We start from the raw sequence: 18,558 nt of genomic DNA, 5'->3' as shown, positions 1-18,558 counted from the left end.
GTTTTGCGCGTTTTAATTTATTTCATCATTACGTTTGAGGTATAAATTATTTCAGATATTATTTTTGGAACATTTAGAACACTGGTAAATTACTATGCAGATATGGATAAGCCTGTAGTAAGTTCCGAACTCGGCCATTGTTTTTCTAATCCTTTTACAATGTGAGTATTGCCAGTGTCTATTGCACATGTAAAGCAATGGTTATTATAAGCAAACACATTTAGATTTAGATTTGCACTGTATATGTGTACATATAGATACTTTAGCACTATTCAACATGTATACATGTAGACATAAACATAATTTAAAACATTGCATTGGCATAATATGTGATTCAGGTAGAGTGGTGGATTCAGGTGTGCGTTTGGGTGTGTGTGTGTGTGTGTGTCTGTGAGCATGTGTGTGAAAGAACAGTGGGATAGGAGCGTTAAGCAAATGTGCTAGAACAATCATCTTGGCTCGGATCAATATGGCTTCATGGAAACCAGCCATGTGGGACGTCGGGTTTAGCGATCGGTACCCGAGGGGACTCTGCGTGCACATAGAAGTGCACGGACTAAGAAAGAAAGAAAGAGAAAGGGAGGGAGAGAGAGAGAGGGAGAGAGAGAGAGAGAGAAGCAATCAGAGATGATTTGCAGCAAAGTACATTAGAAAGAAGAAACAAGAATATCTCCAGAGAGACGTCCTCATATGAAGTGTTACAGGTGGGGTGTGTTTATGTGCATTTTCAAGATGTGTGTGTGTGTGTGTGTGTGTGTGTGTGTGTGTGTGTGTGTGTGTGCATGTGCGTGTATGCGTGTGTGCCTGCCTTCCTACCTGCGTCGGGAGTTTCAACTGTAAGTGCGGGAGACGCGTCCATTCGATGGAGGCCGGGTGGTGGCAACTCAGCCATGTCGGGCCGTGATGGAATGTGCGATGGACAGGGATCAGTGGCCGCCCGGCCGCTCGTCCCAGAGTGAAATTGTCTCCCGAATCCCCCCACTCCTCACCCCTTACCATTCCCCTCACCCAGCCTGCATCCTGTCCTGTGGACGGCTGTGGGCATCCTCGCTACAAACAAATTAGCGAAGGGAAATCATGAATAACTGAATAATATAACCAAAGGGAAAAAAAAAAAATACATTTTCTGGTTTGTGTAAAAGGACCATAAAGCAGGAGGGATCGGGGTCGAGGAGGATGATCCCTCTCTCTCTCTCTCTCCCTCGCTCTCTCCCTTTCTCTTTGAAAGGATTTTCAGACACCGGACTTGAGGAAATGCGATGGTGCGCCGGCGTCTCTACCTGGGGTGAAATGGACCGTCGCAAAGCGGAGCTTTCATCTGCGGGAAGCACAAACAAATGGCTTTGTTCTTTCAAAAGCGAGAGGGGAAAGGGGGAGAAAGCAACAACAAACAGGGAGAGGTCGTGGAGTGTGTGTGCGTGTGTGTGTGTGTGTGTGTGTGTGTGTGTGCATCAGTGAGATGGAGAGAGATGGAGATGGATCAAAGGGGGGGTGTTTTGTTGAATCGGTGTGTGTGTGCGTGCGCGCGCGTGTGTGTGGGAGGTGAGGCCTCACCTACCCAGAATGCATTGCCGTTTTTCTCTTCGCAGCCCACTCAAGTATTAAGTGGGCTCTGGCGCCTTCCCTTTTGGAGTAAAGGATTTCATCTCACCTCGGCTCCTCACCCCGCTCTATTCTCGGACCGTCCCTAAAAATAACCGCCCGCGATCAATCCTCGAACGCGGCGAGCGCTTTCCCCGAAAAAACAATGGCGCGTTGGAGAGAAAATCATCTTATAGATTTCTCGGGAAACTAATTTAGTTTGAAGCGCGTCAAATGGGAGTCACAATCTAGTGATGGAGGTTGGGAGGTTTGGACCCCCTTCCTCCTCCTCCTCCTCCTCCTCCTCCTCCTCTCTCCTCCCTGGGCGGAACGGTGCCCGGGGGGGGGGCGGTGTGTGTTGTCAGTGTCTTAAGGCGGCGTTTATCTTTGGGCCGCCCGCAGAGAAAACAAAGCCATCGATTTCTAATCCTAATCCCTTTCTCTCCAGCTCCCGCCTTATTGATCATCCATCCGACCCTTAATGAGATGGAAGCCGAGAGGAGGGGGGAGGCGGGAGGGGCGGTGAAGGACAAAACTCCCCTTTTAGTCAGGCCGCCGGCGCCCTTTTCTTCCCCCTCCAACTTCCAAGCTCTTCATCACCGGGGGGCTGACGTGAGCTTTAGACGTGGGGGGGGGGGGGGAAACCGAAGAGGTCCCCACGTTGAGCGTGGAGCGGTTGCGTGGGACCTGGATGGCGTCTTGACCTCTCTCACATCTGTAGTATTCCCACCTGCCAGGCGTTGAAATGTACCGTACAGTCCACCGAAAACAGCGCACCCACCTCTTCTTGATATCGTACTTTTCAACACAAAGATCTTCGTGATGCTGTGGGATGAAATGTGCTTGGCAAATACGGCTGACATCACTTGACAAACTCAATGAAGAAAGGCCGCTTTGATTCAAACGTTACGTTGTCTTGTCAATTTACGGTGTCCTTAAACGACTCTGGGTTTGTTTTTTTTTTTTGTTTTTTTTTCTTTTACGCACCAAGTCGACTTCACCAGCGTCGTTTCGGCGGCTCCGTTTCGCAGCAGGACATTTGGTTTACACGTACAGTGACTCAGCGCCGAGGGCGCTCGGCATCAAGGGCGATCGGACGGAGGAGGCATCGAGCGCCGGCTAAAGCCTTTCTCTGCTGTAAGCCGGCGTTGGCCACGAAACAGCTGAGCTGTCTGGCAAGAAGTCAAAGGTTGGGGAGGTAGTAAGAACAGTTGGAAGCTTTTTTTTTTTCTGGTTTTTTTTCTGAAAGTGTCAAATGATTAAAGAATGTGCAGACGCTTTTCTTTCTTGTCCTCGTCGTCGCCTTGCCACTGTGGAGGTTGGGGAGCGGTCCACAGAAGGGTGTGCTAATGGCTATCCACTAACTGCGACTATTGTATTACGGTGCTGACCCGCTCCAGCCTGACCTCAGACCATAATAATGCTCAAATCTACCCTGAATGCGGGGACAAGAGAATGGAATGGACGAGCCCGCTGCTTGGTCTTCAGGGCATGTGATGGTATCTGCTCTGTTTGCCTGCAGACAAGCAGGATTAATGTTAATCACAGCGGTATTCCCCTCGGGATTACGGGCAGATGTTGGAGGTCCGCGCAACCACCACCGTGGCCTGCCGTCAGCGCCTTCCCCCGTTCCTCCCCCCGTTCTCCCGCGAACCCCCATCCCAGTCCTTTTTGTCCGAAATCCGAATACGATCAAACAAGAACGAGGGGAAAATCTGGAGCCGAGAACCCGTCGCATTTCAATGAGGACGAGCTCGCGATAATCAAAAGCTTTCAGCGATGAATTTACATGACGGCGTGACTTTGCGTGGTCGGCGATGGATCCGCTTTCATGTCGCTCCCCGATACCCACGCGCACCTGCACAACAAAGACTGCATCAAAGCAGATGTGTGCAGGTGGGGGTGGCCGTAAAGCGCTGCGGTAGCAGCTTCCCAGCCACAGCAGGTAGGTAAGCGCAGCAATTTAAATGGAGTCGCTCTTTGAGGGCTTTGAGAGATTGTCCACAAATGGGCTTCTGCCGAGCGATCTTCTTCGTAGATTGGGTGGAGGTTTTAAGGTTCCCAGTTTTGCACTCAGTTGCTATAAATAACGGTGTCCGTGTTAGTCTTCGATGGGGGTAACTCATGCCTTTAAGAGTGCCCTACCGCACAACTTGCCTTTCTCAGTAGACAAGGCTTTGAATTTCAATAGTGTGAAGTTTAAGGAGCCTGGATTTTGCGAGACGCTCAGAGGACTGACAAACATTCTACATGCACCTAGGAGTGTGGTCTTTTTTTTTTGTATATATCCCAACTGTTTTACCCCATCATGGGTGTAGTAAAAGTCATTAATTGCAGGGTAATGTGTGTCAGATGCTACCTGTCCAGCAGTGACGGCAGCAGCGGGGGAGAGGGAGCCACGACACGAGTGACTGGCCAGCGTAATGAGCAGGACATGGCCTGCCGTCCCGGGCAGCTGCTGCTATGGAGAAGGGAAGGGTGGTGGTGGTGGTGGTGTGTGTGTGTATGTGTGTGTGTGTGGGGGGGGGGGGGGTCTGGTTAGTGCTCCCTTCTGTCTTCTGCTGTCCTCACAGTCTATCTTCTCTTATACAGAGCTATGGTAATCCAAAAATTGGACAACTCACTTATGTACATGTGAACTGCCGCGCTCCACAAAACCACTTGTCAGGGTTAGCGTGGGAATGCCTGCGGCGTTATGTCAGTCATTGAGGTGATGCCTCAAATCCTGCGGCAAATTTAGAAGTTAGTGTCGTGCGTCACGTTGCGAGTGTTTGTGTGTGTGTGTGTGTGTGTGTGTGTGTGTGTGTGTGTGTGTGTGTGTGTGTGCGCGTGCGCGTGTGTGTATGTGTGAGGGGAACGTGCTCGTGCAAGCCCCAATCTCACACCCATTAGGGTACGGCTGGGCGCGCAGCAAAGACGCCCCGCTGCCACTCCCACATGGAAGAGTCTGGCAGGATTAGCCATCTCTATGAGCAGCCTAATCTGGGGGACAAAAACACACAATCACCTCCCACTGAGCTGCCGAGGACAAGAGAAAAGTTCAATTTGGGCTCCCACTCGTCAGTCGAACAAAGGTGTCTTTTAGGGTTAAAACTACTGCTGCTCAGTGTAGCATAAGTCCACGGGAAATTCAGAAACCAAACTGTGTCGGAATTTCTTTTTTCCCTCTTTTTCGCTTCTTGTCATGTGTTCCAGACGCCTACCGATGAAGTGCTCTGTGTTGGTGGCATAATTTTTTTCTTGATGTAATCCCACCTCTATGAACAGAGATCTAGGAATGTAAAAACAAAAACTGCTACCGGTTGGCCATTGGAAGAGATAAAGGAAGGAGCGGTGTGATCCCACATACAGATACAAGATTAACTTTTCAAAAGAATCCACAAAATACTGCGACAATTGGTTATCTCTGCTTCCCTATCACCTTGCAGACTAGTGTGAGAGAGACAAAGAGTTGATTTCATGAAAAAAACATAATCCCATGGAAACTCGACCATGGAAGGTCTACTATGGAAGATCTACCATGGAAGGTCCACCACGGAAGATCTACACTTCCGTGTATGGTCTACCATGGACGATCTACCATAAAGGGGTCAACCATGGAAGGTCTACCATGAAAGATCTACAATGGAAGGTCTACCATGGAAGCTCTATCATGGAAGGTTTATCAGGGAAGCTCTACAGTACCGTGTATGGTCTACAATGGAAGATCTACCATGGAAGGTCTACCTTGGAAGATCTACCATGGAAGGTCTACTATGTAAGGTCTCCCATGGAAGATCTACAGTACCGTGTATGGTCTACCACGGAAGATCTACCTTGTATGGTCTACCATGGAAGGTCTACCATGGAAGGTCTACCGTGTTAAGTCTACCATGGAAGATCTACCATGGAAGGTCTACCATGGAAGATCTACCATGGAAGGTCTACCATGGAAGATCTACCATGGTAGGTCTACTATGGAAGGTCTCCCATGGAAGACCTTCCATGGAGGGTCAACCTTGGAAGATCTACCATGGAAGGGCCTACCATACCAGCCTACATCCACGGTTCTACAAACAGAGTTAAACCAGGTTCTACTGCTTCTGAGCATCCTGGAGTGATGACAAATACTGTTAACTGCTTAATGTGGTGTCCGAGCCTCTGCCATTAAATGCCCCTCATTATGCCACAGATGCTGCGGTATGTCATTGCCCCGATAACGGCCAAGTTTCGACTTCCCTCAATCTCTCTCTCTCCCTCTCTCTCCTTCTCTTCTTTCAGTCTTACTCAGAGAGATACGCCTCATTACCCACCATCAGCTTTTTGCCTGCCTGTGATGTGAAAGTAGTGGGCGAGCAGCAGGGTGTTGCAGAGTGCGTGTGTGTGTGTGTGTGTGTGTGTGTGTGTGAAAGCGTGTGTGTGTGTGCGTGCGCCTAATAAAGCCCTCATTAGGCTAGGAAAACATTGACATTTTTGCCAGAATCCAAATCATGTTGTCTCCTCCCTTTATGTATCAAAGGCTTCCTCCAATCAGCTCCTGTGTGTGCGACGTGTGTGTGTGTGTGTGTTGCGGCTGCATGTGTGGTAATGTAGCTGGAGACAGATGTTTGCTGATTAGACAAGTTCCCAGTGCCAGCTCAGCTCTGTCCAATTCACCTCTGACAAAACTGAATAAATAATAAAAATAAAAAAACCTGACAGAATAGAGAAACTCCATAGTCAGACACACTTTCCCTTTTTCATCCATGCACGGAGGAACTCAATCGACCAATGGTTATGGCTAAATTTTGGCATTTATTGCAATGCAATATGGCAACCATTACAACTTCTCCTCAGTGTATTTTCTATTTTAAAATTTACAAACTACATAAAAAAAGAGCATAAATAAACAAAACATACCTAAATCTTTACATCGTAGAACAGACAATAAAACACAGACGGACGACCTTCTACTTGAATCGCCGAATCAACAAATAGCAGTTAATGTAGAAGAACAATTTACACTATTTAAAAAGTTAAGCGGAACCATTTGTTAGTATGTTTTACTTTCCAGAACAAAACTAGTAAGAGCTTGGAATGATACATTCTGTCTGCCCCCCCCCTGCCCCCCAACTAACTTTGCATATTCAAAATATTCAAAGAGCGCTAATGACACAAGGGAGTAGCCATTCGTGTGCATGCACCTTCTGCACACCACACACACACACACACACACACACACACACACACACACACACACACACACACACACACACACACACACACACACACACACACACACACACACACACACACGAAACATACATAGAAATGAGCAGATCAACCGTTGATGTTCAAGTGAAGCCCAAAAGCAGCCAAAGAAAAAAAAGTTGGAAGCCATTCTCTCTATGCATGTCAGCCATCAAAAACATGACGAATAAATAAAAAATAACTGAAAATATTCATAAAACAGTGGGCGAGAGAAAGGAAATCAGGGGGGATTGAGGCATCTGTCCAAGCTTTCAGCAGCTTATTCAATCTGGAGTCTACATCCCCCCCAATTAAGCTCGTACAAAAGAACTCCACAGGGTCAAGGTTTTACAAAAAGTGCCATTTATCTCCCTCTGCTTAATTGTCCCTTATTTCGTTCGTCGTCCAGTCACTGCGTCTTCCACTTTATTTAAAAAAAATCCCCTCTAAAGTGCATGGATGAGGTAAATCAAATTCCTCCGCCGAGGTTTGCCGGCCGGCCAGCTCACACGGGCACCATCCTGCCCTCTATGTGCTGCATTTGGGAGAGCAGCTCGTGCTGCACGCCGGCAAGAATTATGTCCTGGTGCGACAGCGTGACGACTCCGATCCTGTCCATCTCCCTGTGAACGTGGAAAGAAAGATTAGAAAGGATTAAAAATGACAACGCTTCAAGTTCAAGCGAGCGGCAATTTTCAACAGAGGCTGGTGTCAAAGGTTTAGAGAAACAGAGCGCCGGATCTTTAATTTTAAGTGCGGTATTTCAAATTTCCATTGCCCTGACATTTGGAAGAACCATACAATTAACACTCTGTATTCAATTTGTATCAAGAGAACACGCTCCGCAGTCAATTTTAATTATTCTTGGCATTTCAATGTTTCAGAGCGGTGATTCTCAAACTTTCTCAAATCGAGAGCCCTCGATTAGGCCCCCACTTGCTAAGATTTTGTCTCTGGGACCCCTCTGACAAGATTTGTATTGTTGGATATGATTTAGTCCACATTTGATACCTGTCTGTTAGGGGTGTTACGATTGCCATTCGCAATGGAAAATCAATGAGATGAGGCAAACAGCTTTGCGATTCTCCCCGTGTTTTTCTGGGTTAATATTGTGCCAGTGTTCACCTCTGGCAAAAATAGTTGGTTTAATTTTGGTGAGTAACTTAAAAGAAGTGTAATAACTTATTGTTTATTATTCTAGAGTCTAGTTTTGATACAGCTCTCAACTGTTAAGGTTGCTTAACTATTCTCATATTTTTGTCAGTATTTAGAATTGTTATAGTAAATCGAGACTCGATAGTCTTACAATGGCATAGCCGTCGGTGCTGAAAAAAAAAAAATGTTTAAATCAAAAATCGAATCAAATCGTGACCTCAAAAATGTGAAGTCAAACTGAATTGTGGATTTCGAGAATTGTGACACCCCTACTGTCGACTCAATAATTACAGAGATAAGAGTGAAACTACGATGAAAACAGTCATCATGTTGTAAACAAAATAATGGAGAAGTTGAACTATGAGTCCTTTTACTGGGGACCCCCTGGAACCCCTTGCACGGACCCCTGAGGCGTCCTCGAACCCCACATTGAGAACCGCTGCTTCGGAGTATCGACACTGTAGATCATTGGGTTTGCAAAGCAGTTGTTCTCAGAATAGCTCTGCTCCCAGTGGGATGAGAGAGAACTCACTGATGCGTCAGGGCCAGTAGGCTGTTGAAGCTGGCGTACCCCGCCGCTGCCAAGGCGTCTCGGTACCTCTCCATCCCTATCGCCCGGAGCCATTCGCACACCGACCATTCTGGCACCAGCGCCTCAGGTAAAACCGAGACACACATCTCTGAGTCCACCCCCGGCTCCAGCACCGTGGGCGCAGGTCTGGATGTGTCAGTTTGAGAGCAAAGAGGGAGAAAGACAGGATGTTAGGAATATGGTAATTCATCAGTCTGTTGTTTCGTTGCCTTTCATGTCCTGTTCGGAATGTGTGTGATCATATTCATGCGTCTCGAGCAGCACCTGTCGCCTCCCGTCCGGCGCAGGGTGCCGGGGTTCCGGATGAGTTTGTCCAGCATGTTGAGGATCTGGCCGAAGGTGGGTCTCTCTGCTCTCTCTCGCTCCCAGCAGTCCAGCATGAGCTGGTGCAGCACCACAGGACAGTCCATGGGAGCGGGCAGGCGATAGCCCTCGTCTATGGCTTTGATCACCTGCGAGGGGGAGAAAGGGTGATTATAATGTGGATGCATTCAGGCTTGCTTGCTTTTGTTGTTTTCGAATGAATAGGTTGGTCCGCAGCAAATCTGCACACAATGAATAAACATAACTTTCATTGGTGTGGAAGCAGGGGAAAGACTGTTCCCCTTCCGAACCAATATTCTGAACAACTGGTTTACCCTGGTAAGACCAGCATTTGTGACGGTGATATTTTGCTCTGCATTTCATTCATTTCAATACCATTGTCGTGATTGGTTAACTCATTTCCAGGAGCTTCCATTTGTGTTTTAAGTTAAACTTTAGTTAACTTATAAACACCATTGAAGAAGGTCCATTTGCGGAATAGAGGAAGGTATGAAATCATAGTTGTTTATCCAATTCTTGTACTTTATCCAATGCTGCACAGAAAAGACACTGCATGGTTTGCAGTGAGGTGTTGAGGCAGGAGTTGATGGTGTGATTATTTTCCCCTTCATTAATTGTGTTCATGGTTGGCATGGTAGCTAGCTTGCCAACTAACAATATACCTTTGGAACGTGTACTATGTACTTTTCAGTGACACATGCCAGAATCGTGTGCTGCCAATTACTGATGTGACCGCGACCCCGCGGTCTGGCTTCAAACGGCCTCACAGGCCCCACATTCAAAGGAGTGTTTGATTATCCGCAGAACCCTGAGATTTCAGACAGGCATGGAAAGACTCCCAAAAGCCCATTGGCGAAAGGAGGAGACCTTGAGAGGGGAAAAGCAGGTGGGATCCAGCCTACACAACATTCAAAAGTCAAGTCTTCTAAAAGTTTACGTGGAGAAGAAATTGCTATGTTGTCTGCATGTGCAAGGCAGGAAATCAACACATTTTTGTCCACAGATTGTGAGATTCATGGGGTTAGCTATTTATATTGGTACACTGATTTCAATTTACGTACTAATACAATCTTTCAGCTTCAGCATGGCTGGTTTGGTTTGGCTGGTTTGAACGCCATTGGTCTGTGTTATACTGGTACAGTACACCACTGGTTTCATTTGGATGAACTCCACTTACATCCTGGTTATTCATGTCCCAGTAGGGCCTCTCTCCGTAGGAAACCACCTCCCACATGACGATGCCGTAGCTCCACACGTCGCTGGCCGAGGTGAACTTCCTGTAAGTGATGGCCTCTGGAGCCGTCCATCTGATGGGGATCTTTCCCCCGGGAGAAAGGTATGTACCGGTCATTTCCTGCAAGAGCGTCATTATTTGTATTTGTTCACCGGACAATCATTATTCCATTGCATGATTGTGATTGCCAGCTCAAACATAAACTATGTGTGACTTACCCGTGTGGTGTAGGCGGCCTCCGGGTCGTCCTCCAGAACTCTGCTCAGGCCGAAGTCGGACACCTTACACACCAGGTTGCTGTTGACCAGGATGTTGCGAGCGGCCAGGTCGCGGTGGACGTAGCTCATGTCCGACAGGTACTTCATACCCGAGGCGATGCCGCGCAGCATCCCCACCAGCTGGATCACTGTGAACTGGCCATCGTGTTTCTGGGAAGAGAGAAAATAAAAACTCTCATACTGGCCACCTTGCACTGGCTCCTGGTTCACCTCCAGCCTTACGCTCACAACATGCTGGTCTTTTAGCGATACCCAGAGTGAAAAAGAAGTCTTCAGGCTCACGAGCATTCTTACTCCGGGCCCCAGTACTCTGGAACACCCGACCTGGGAAATCAGAGCTACTACTTCTGTAGGTATGTGTAAATACAGACTTGACATTTTTATAGTTGCATTTGGTTAACTATTGCCATCCTGTTAGCTTGCCTCTCACCTTGCCTTCACCCCTGAGCACTGGTTCATGATGTTTGGATATTAACCCACTGATATTAACCCTCCTCCCTTGTTCTGGTATGAAAGAGGGGTTCAGTCTGCTGCGAGCGTATGGAGGCTGTTAATGTGCTGTGGTCATGGAGCCAAGGGGAGATTGGTCCTGACCCCATCCAGATGTGGAGGATGCTGCTCTGCTCTGGACATGCAGCCAGGGCACACCAGCAGCGACCACCCTAACCACCACTCCGACCTAGCCGGTTCGGACCTGATGATGACCCCTTCTGGAGGCGTCTACCTGCAGCACTATGCACCAGCAAAATAGACTCTCGAACTGTCTAGCTTTAACATTGCATAGTATAGAAGTACATTAACTTATGATCTGTCCTATTATATTATTGTAGTTGCCCATTCGGCATTCACTGCAGCCTGATCACCCTGGGAGGTGGATTCCTCCTTCTGTGGCCCCTTCTCAAGGTTTCTTCTTTTTTTTTTTTTTCAAAAGTTTTTGTTTCTGGGGTTTTTTCCTTGCATGGATGGGGTACAGACCAGGGGATGCTGTTGATTTCTATTTGAAATCTGAAGCTTGTGAAGCCCTTTGAGACGGTACTGTGATTAAAGGCTATTGAAATAAACTTGACTTGACTAACTCATTATGGTGAGGGATTATATAGGCTTAACTCGAGCAAACAGGCTGAACAGCCATGCGAGTGATAACTTGTACACTCACAGACACGTTCAGGTTGGTTATGTAAGGAGACTTCTTCTGTCCAGTGATTCAGTTGGTGCATTGAGGAAAAATACTAAGTGAAGATGGGATAATGTTTGGCTGAAAAAATAAATTCACAAACCCTCAAAAAGGCATCCAGCGATCCATTTTCCATGTATTCTGTGATGATCATTAACGGCTTACCTAAAAAAAATTGTTTTTAAACAAAGACATTGTGAAGAACATTTTATCGTGTAATGCTAAAAGGAAATTTTTGTTTGTCCTTTGCTCATAGTTCTAACACATTTAAGAAATAATATCAATCTGTAGGTTCAGTCAGCGACTCACATCTGGTGACGACCCCTTCCAGGCGGATGATGTTGGGGTGGTCGAACTGTCCCATGATGGAGGCCTCGGACAGGAAGTCCCGCCTCTGCTTGTCGGAGTAGCCCGCCTTCAGGCTCTTGATGGCCACGTAGATCTCCCTCTTTCCCTGGACGCGCAGCCGACCACTGCACACCTCCCCAAACTCACCTACGTACACACACACACACACACACACACACACACACACACACACACACACACACACACACACACACACACACACACACACATTAACACAATAAGAAACAGTAATATGCGCTTTATTGCTGATCATGTCTTGAGTGAGTGAATGTGTGTTTATGTGTTTCCAAGCCTTACCCATGCCGATCACCCTCTCGATGTGTATGTTACTAACGTCGATCTCCTTGGCGAACTCGTGGATGGCCCGATCGGGGTCCTCGTAGGTGAACGGGTCCACGTAGATCTTGACTCCTGTAACGGAGAGGAGGGAGTCGGAGCGAAAAGGGAGAGAGTGGAGGGGAGCGGAAGCATCTTGTTATGAGAGGCGGAACAGCTGCGGATGGATCAAAGGTGTCCGTGCTAATGGATGAACATGCAAAAAGGTGTTTGCGTGGGTGGGCACGGTGGGAGAGTGGGTGGAAGTTCGGAAATGCCTCCGAGCTGTGGCTACGGCTGCGTGCATCCGTCCACTGTGTGTCCACCTAGCCTACCTGGGTTGAGATGTTTCTCTTCCTCTGACTCCTGCTTGGATTTGCTGTACTTACTCCTCCTGTGCAGAGACAACAGAGATAACGTAAAGACAAAGAAGAAGACAGTATATATTGTGCTGATATCAATACTGTGAATATGAGACTACTGTAGATATTGCTGGGATTGCTGTGGCGTAAGCCCCGCTGGGCCAATAGAAACAAGAGGTGAAGCAAACAGGAAGTATCTGTGCAATATGGAGAAGAAACTGATTTTAGCGGTGTTTGAATTCCCAAGCTCTATAACCTGTCCTTACGGGTTTATCGGGACCTTGGAAGGAAATGACCAATGGCCAATAAATATTACCAACAAGACATGATCATGCATATTCCTTGTCATTAAAATAAAATATGATTGCGTGAAGACATATGTGCAGCGCATGGGCCCTTCACATAGGACCCTGCATGGGCCCTTCAAATACTGTAGGACCCCGCATGGACCCTTCACATAGGAGCCCGCATGGGCCCTTCACAAAAGATGCGGTGTGCACTGCGCACACTGCGCCTATGTAGCCCTTTATTTGTCATTGTGGTTTTTTCCAGCATATCCGCACGCAAGAAAAGATGAAAGGCCATATGCGTTGCATTGTTGTCTTTCGCTCTTTGTATTCGTTATTATTATTGCTCCAGTATTCAAATAACAGCAGTTGCCGCTATAGAAAAAAAGGAAGGAGAAGAGAACAGAGAGCGACGGGCCCGTGGAACAAGCCTGCGAGAAAAACAGATGAAAGCCACGGAGGCAGAGAGGGAGGAGGGGCAGTGCCTCAGGTGACCAGAGATTAAAGGTGTTTTCCATTAAACAAAGAAACTGTTGAAAACACCTTTTGTGGGCAAGCAGGTGGATGTGAGAATAGGCGGGTGTGCGTGTGGATGTGTGGGTGTGTGTGGGTGGGTGTGGAGCGGAAGTTGACATGCAAGCGGGTTTGGAAAAGACAGTAATGACAAGCCGGGGACAAAAGGATTACCACTGTCTCCACACTAATCCCCTTAAAAGCCCAAGGTAGCACAGATGCATCACTTAGAGTGATAATAGCACAGGAATTGTCTATCTGTGTGAGTGTGTGTGTGTGTGTGTGTGTTTGTGTGTGTGTGTGTTTGTTTGTGTGAAAGCATCTCAATTGAAGGTAATACAGTAGGTGACGATAGGAGCTCCTTGTTTGCACATATTTGGACAGCATTCCTTAATGTAATGAGTTACATAGTTGTCCTTTGCATGTTGACAAGACTTTTCATGTGTAGTTCAGTGTGTGTATGTATGTGTGTGTGTACCTGCGGCTAATGATAAAAACCGCCGCCGTGATCAGCAGCAGAACCGCCACGCCGCTGACGGACAGGAAAAGCAGCGCAGAGTTGGCTCCTTCTCCAATCAGAGGGAAGGGATCTGAAAGAGGGAGGTTCTCCATCAGCCACCAGTTGAAAGCGACCTGCCGTTGTATGTACGTCATGGCCGAATGGCAAATCCGGGTGTTATACCCGAGTTGGTGGAGAACTCGAAGGGGACGCTGAACTCTCCGTACCCGGCGGCCGTCCGTGCCCGCACGTGGAACACGTACACGGTCAGGGCGTTGAGCCCGGCGACATTGGCGCTCTGCGACAAGGTCTTCATAATGCGGTAGGACCTCTCTTTCTGATCCTGAGTAGACAGGAGAAAGTCAGTCCTGGAGACGGTAAAGCCCGTCCCGTCCTCGATGTCGCCGCAATACAAATCAGTCTCACGAGACGAGACGAGCTACCGGCGTTCCGGGCGGAGGCAGATGGAAACGCATTGACTCCGGCACGGCTCACCTTTTCATAGAACTTGACCTCGTACTCCAGGATCACCCCGTTGGGTCGATCCGGTTGTTTCCACGACAACGACAAGCTGTGCCGGGTGACATCCGTGGCGTGAACAAACGTGACCGGAGACGGAGCTGAGACGGGGGGAGAGAGGAGACGGTGGAGATCAATGGAAGAAAAAAGGAAATCCTCAAGGCTTTACTATCGAGAAAGGTATTGCTCTGTCACAGCCTTTCAACGTTTCAAGCCTTAAACACAAAATTAAAAAAACAAAAAGCGGGACAAGAAAGCGGGAAGCTCACAATATAGTCAACATAGTCTATATGATAGAATGAATTTACTCAGGTTTTTCAGGGTTTTACTGACTCTTTTGCACTACTGCAAATCATCTCTTTTGGCTACGTCCGCGTAAGAAACAAGAAATTGGAAGTTGTGCCGCTTCCTATTGATAACCTGCTGTAGCCAGCGTTACACTATGGAAGTACTGCGGTCATTGCAAATACTGTAGCAGTTTTAAATAAAAAGTAATATTGCTGAAAAGGTATTATAGATAATTGGGACAGTAATGCTAGTTTGAGGTTTTAAAGGGCTCGTAACGTTTTTAACGTTTGCCGCATTGGACTGCATTTAAAGGGGACCTATAATGCAAAACTCACTTTTTCCGTGCTTGTGCACAACTGTGAAACAACACGTGGTCAGTTTTTTGTGAGCTGTCTGTTTCCGAAAACATGTCCTTAAATGAGCCATTCCGCTTTGGGTCTCAGTACTACGTAGCATTGAGACACATTCAAATTAGAACCGCCCTCCATCTGAGTAACTCCACCCAGGGCCTGAGCGTGACCGGACCCTCTGGCATCGACGTTAAGAGCCAAGTATTGGAAGTACTCTGTTGGCTGTAGAGACCAGCACAAATCTTTTAAAAGAAAGAGGAATTCATACCAACTGTCTGTGACAAAACTGCAGATGAGGGAAATGTAAGTATTTGCTGTGTTTCTTTCTGTGTGTGTGTGTGTGTGTGTGTGTGTGTGTGTGTGTGTGTGTCCACGTTAGGCTGAGTGTACTGTAGGCTGCGGCGCGCGATCCGCTCCGCGTTTCTCCAAGCAAAACCGTAGATGCATTTATTTATTTAATTTTATTTTCTGACGTTTACATAATAGAATGAAACAAAAAAGCCCCAAGCCCCGTCGTATCCCGTGGTGCTCCCAGCTCCGTGAAAGTCGGAACAAATTTCTTTTAAATGAGGCCTTGTAGATCTGATATGAGTGAACATACAGCAACTGGATTGCTGATTTCTCGCCTCAAATTTGTTCAGAACCAGATTTCGGTGAAGTGCTAGGGTGAAATCAGCGAAAGTTACCGAGTAAATACAACAAAAACCCGGAATCCACGCTCAAACACCATTTGTTCACAGAACCCCCACAGCCCGTTTTCAGACAGGGTGGATTGGAGGCATGTTAGAATGGCTTGAATGCATCATCTCTGTGTGGTATTTTCGGCAAAAAAACATGTTTTGCGGACCTCGGAGACCATAATATCTTAACGTGGGGAAAAGGAGCATAATAGGTCCACTTTAAGAAGACTGGTACGTTACTCAAAACTAAGGCGCCGTACGATGTTATGATAGGAACCCACATGTCGATCAGGCCTGAGCTGAGAAATAGCGATCCCGTCCTTTAGAACCAGTGTTGTTGTATGACGCCAACATTTTTTACCGTGACGTTTTGTTTTTTTATCTATGGACTATTTATCATCAAAATGCATCTCCAGGTTGAAAGGAGGTGCATGTATGACAAACCCCCAGCGACTCAGGCACTCCTGAGAACTGACTTAAAATCAATTCCTCCCTACTCCACGGGGACGTGTTTCGTCTTCCACTCCCTCGCTCCGCTTACATGGCTTCATCTTCTCTGTCTTTTCTGCCATCGGTCTCCTTGTGAGGGACCGATGTCAGGATATCAGACCATATGGCAAGTGTGTGCGGGTTGAGTTTGACACACACACACGCACGCGCACGCGCACACACACACACACACACACACACACACACACACACACACACACACACACACACACACACACACACACACACACACACACACACACACATTAGTGCACACACAGCAAAGGGAGTTCCCTGGGGCATGTGGAACCCAAGCAGGTGTGCTGGCTGCTCTAAATTCCTCTGTAAAGACTGGGGAAAAGCAGCGACAGTTAAGCTGTAGCCGTGCACCTAAGAGGAACACCCTCCGCAGCTAATGGAGAGCATATGCAAACACACACACACAGGCAAAGAAAAGGAAGCCCCCCTCCCCCCCGACCCCCCGACACTCAAAATGAAACACATCATAAAGTTCTTGACGTTTCTGAAGGACTTCCCTTGGTCACAGACACCAACACTTTCAGGCACGCATGTCCTGAATCCACACGAGTACCAATCCCACCCAAATCGTCTCACTTCCTGGGTTTTGAGATGTTGGCTACAAGGAGCTGCTTCTTGGCTTTATCATACACAAAGAGTTGACCCACCAAAAGCAAAAAGCTTGACATGACCTCTGTCACACACTCAGACCACTGGATCTACGACTTAGACCATTTATTTTGCTCCTTCTTACCGGCTTGGTTGGTGGTGATGGTGACAGAGGCGCTCTGCCCTGCCCCTGCGCCGCCGACCCCGGAGACCCCGTTGCGGGCGTGGATGATGAAGGTGTACCATGTGTGGGCCCTCAGCTCACTCACGATCACCCGGGTGGTCTTCAGGTTGTTCTGGCTGGGGGAGAAGAGGACATGGGGCCCGCAGGGCAGGCAGAGTTCAGACCCGGATTCAGGGACATCGCCGGGCCGGCCCGCCAGCCGGCTCTGTACCGCGGCCCTTCCGGAACGGGCTTCTGCCCCCACCACGCCCTGGTCGGCCTGCATCCCGGGATCCCCGGGCACCGTACGGTTCCTGGGATGGGTTTGGCTCCCGGCAGCGCGACCGCCACTGGCGGGACAGATGAGGCAGTCCAGGCTGTAGCTGGTGTCGGCCCGCCCCCCCAGCCGCCGCGGTGGGGTCCACTCCAGGACCACTGAGGTCTCGTTCACCGCCGAGATCAGCTGCTGCGGGGCCGACGGCGGTTCTGCACCAGACAGAGAGAGCGAGAGAGAGAGAGAGAGAGAGAGACGTGAATCAAACAAACCCCAAGGTTTATTTTACAACATTGCACGGCCGACGGAAATAGAATGCCTGAAGTGTCGGTGGTGGTGGGGGGTTTGGGGGAGACTCATGGGGAGGGGGGTTGAGGTAGGGGTGGGGTCAGCGGCACGGAGCTGCTGCCACCAGTTGAAATGCGTAGACATCTGGCACCGGAATGAAAACCATACTGTTGGGTTGATGTTTTGATAGGCTGGATGTTTTCCTCTGTGGTCACTTTGGTTCTCTTTTGGTCCGTTTTGTTGCGACAAACCGTTGTGTGTGTGTGTGTGTGTGTGTGTGTGTGTGTGTGTGTGTGTGTGCGTGTGCGTGTCATGCCTCTATATGCATGCGCACGAGTTTCTTCGTTTTCCCAGGGCCGACAAAACCATGCGCTGTATATAGGCGTAATTAAGTTTATGACATACAGACCGAGGTTTCAGTCAATCACACAGAGCCTACTGAGAAATTCACAGTGTGTGTGTGTGTGTGTGGTGGACAGCGAGCACGAGAGAGAGAGAGAGAGAGGGAGAGAGAGAGAGCGAGGGAGAGAGGGAATGAAGGAATGACAAGAGAGGGCAGCGCTCAATGTCTCAAGTTATCGCAGCCAGACAGGATGTAGATGGTGGCTTAGTCATAACTGCTAACAGGATCAGGAATAAACAGGGCGGCATTCAGAGCCCTGCGTGTCTCCTCTGTTTTGTGGGCGATACTGAGGTTGGGAAAACAACAAGAGCCTATTTTTTGGGGGGCGGGGGGCGTCAACAACAATGCCCTGTACACATTCGCGAGTTCTTCACGGCGTTCGCAATAGTCGCGGCGTATGTCCTTACGAGTGCAGGCCATGGAGGCCGGGTCGGCGTCGGAGCGGAAGTAGCCGGCGTAGCACTCGCAGGCGGACGCCCCCTCGGTGAAGGAGTGGCTGAGGGGCGGACACTTGGAGCAACCCCCTCCGTCGGTGGACCTGGACCTGTAGAAGCCTGCGGCGCAGGCTGGGGGGAGAGAGAGAAGG

At 48.4% G+C, this 18,558-nt stretch overlaps 1 protein-coding gene across 1 annotated transcript in view; it reads right to left on the bottom strand.

Annotated features, from left to right (window-relative positions):
- Window positions 1-7,186: 7,186 nt before the first annotated feature.
- Window positions 7,187-18,558, bottom strand: part of LOC307238331 (ephrin type-A receptor 4-A-like) — a gene marked incomplete at its 5' end in the record, with an annotated part of 26,098 nt that continues 14,726 nt past the window's right edge. The window contains 14 exons of the mRNA XM_080011263.1: window positions 7,187-7,412; window positions 8,477-8,662; window positions 8,801-8,988; window positions 10,038-10,214; window positions 10,313-10,522; window positions 11,650-11,711; window positions 11,856-12,041; window positions 12,213-12,326; window positions 12,566-12,624; window positions 13,871-13,982; window positions 14,075-14,234; window positions 14,387-14,511; window positions 16,990-17,493; window positions 18,380-18,538. Of these exons, the coding sequence (XP_079867389.1) occupies window positions 7,295-7,412; window positions 8,477-8,662; window positions 8,801-8,988; window positions 10,038-10,214; window positions 10,313-10,522; window positions 11,650-11,711; window positions 11,856-12,041; window positions 12,213-12,326; window positions 12,566-12,624; window positions 13,871-13,982; window positions 14,075-14,234; window positions 14,387-14,511; window positions 16,990-17,493; window positions 18,380-18,538 (2,360 nt within the window). The 3' untranslated portion in view covers window positions 7,187-7,294. The remainder of the gene's footprint in view (window positions 7,413-8,476; window positions 8,663-8,800; window positions 8,989-10,037; window positions 10,215-10,312; window positions 10,523-11,649; window positions 11,712-11,855; window positions 12,042-12,212; window positions 12,327-12,565; window positions 12,625-13,870; window positions 13,983-14,074; window positions 14,235-14,386; window positions 14,512-16,989; window positions 17,494-18,379; window positions 18,539-18,558) is intronic.

This window comes from Zeus faber (genome assembly GCF_960531495.2).
Source record: "Zeus faber genome assembly, chromosome: 12".
NCBI lineage: Eukaryota > Metazoa > Chordata > Actinopteri > Zeiformes > Zeidae > Zeus > Zeus faber.
Note: the sequence above shows the minus strand (reverse complement) of the source record. Positions and strands in the feature narration are given on the sequence as shown.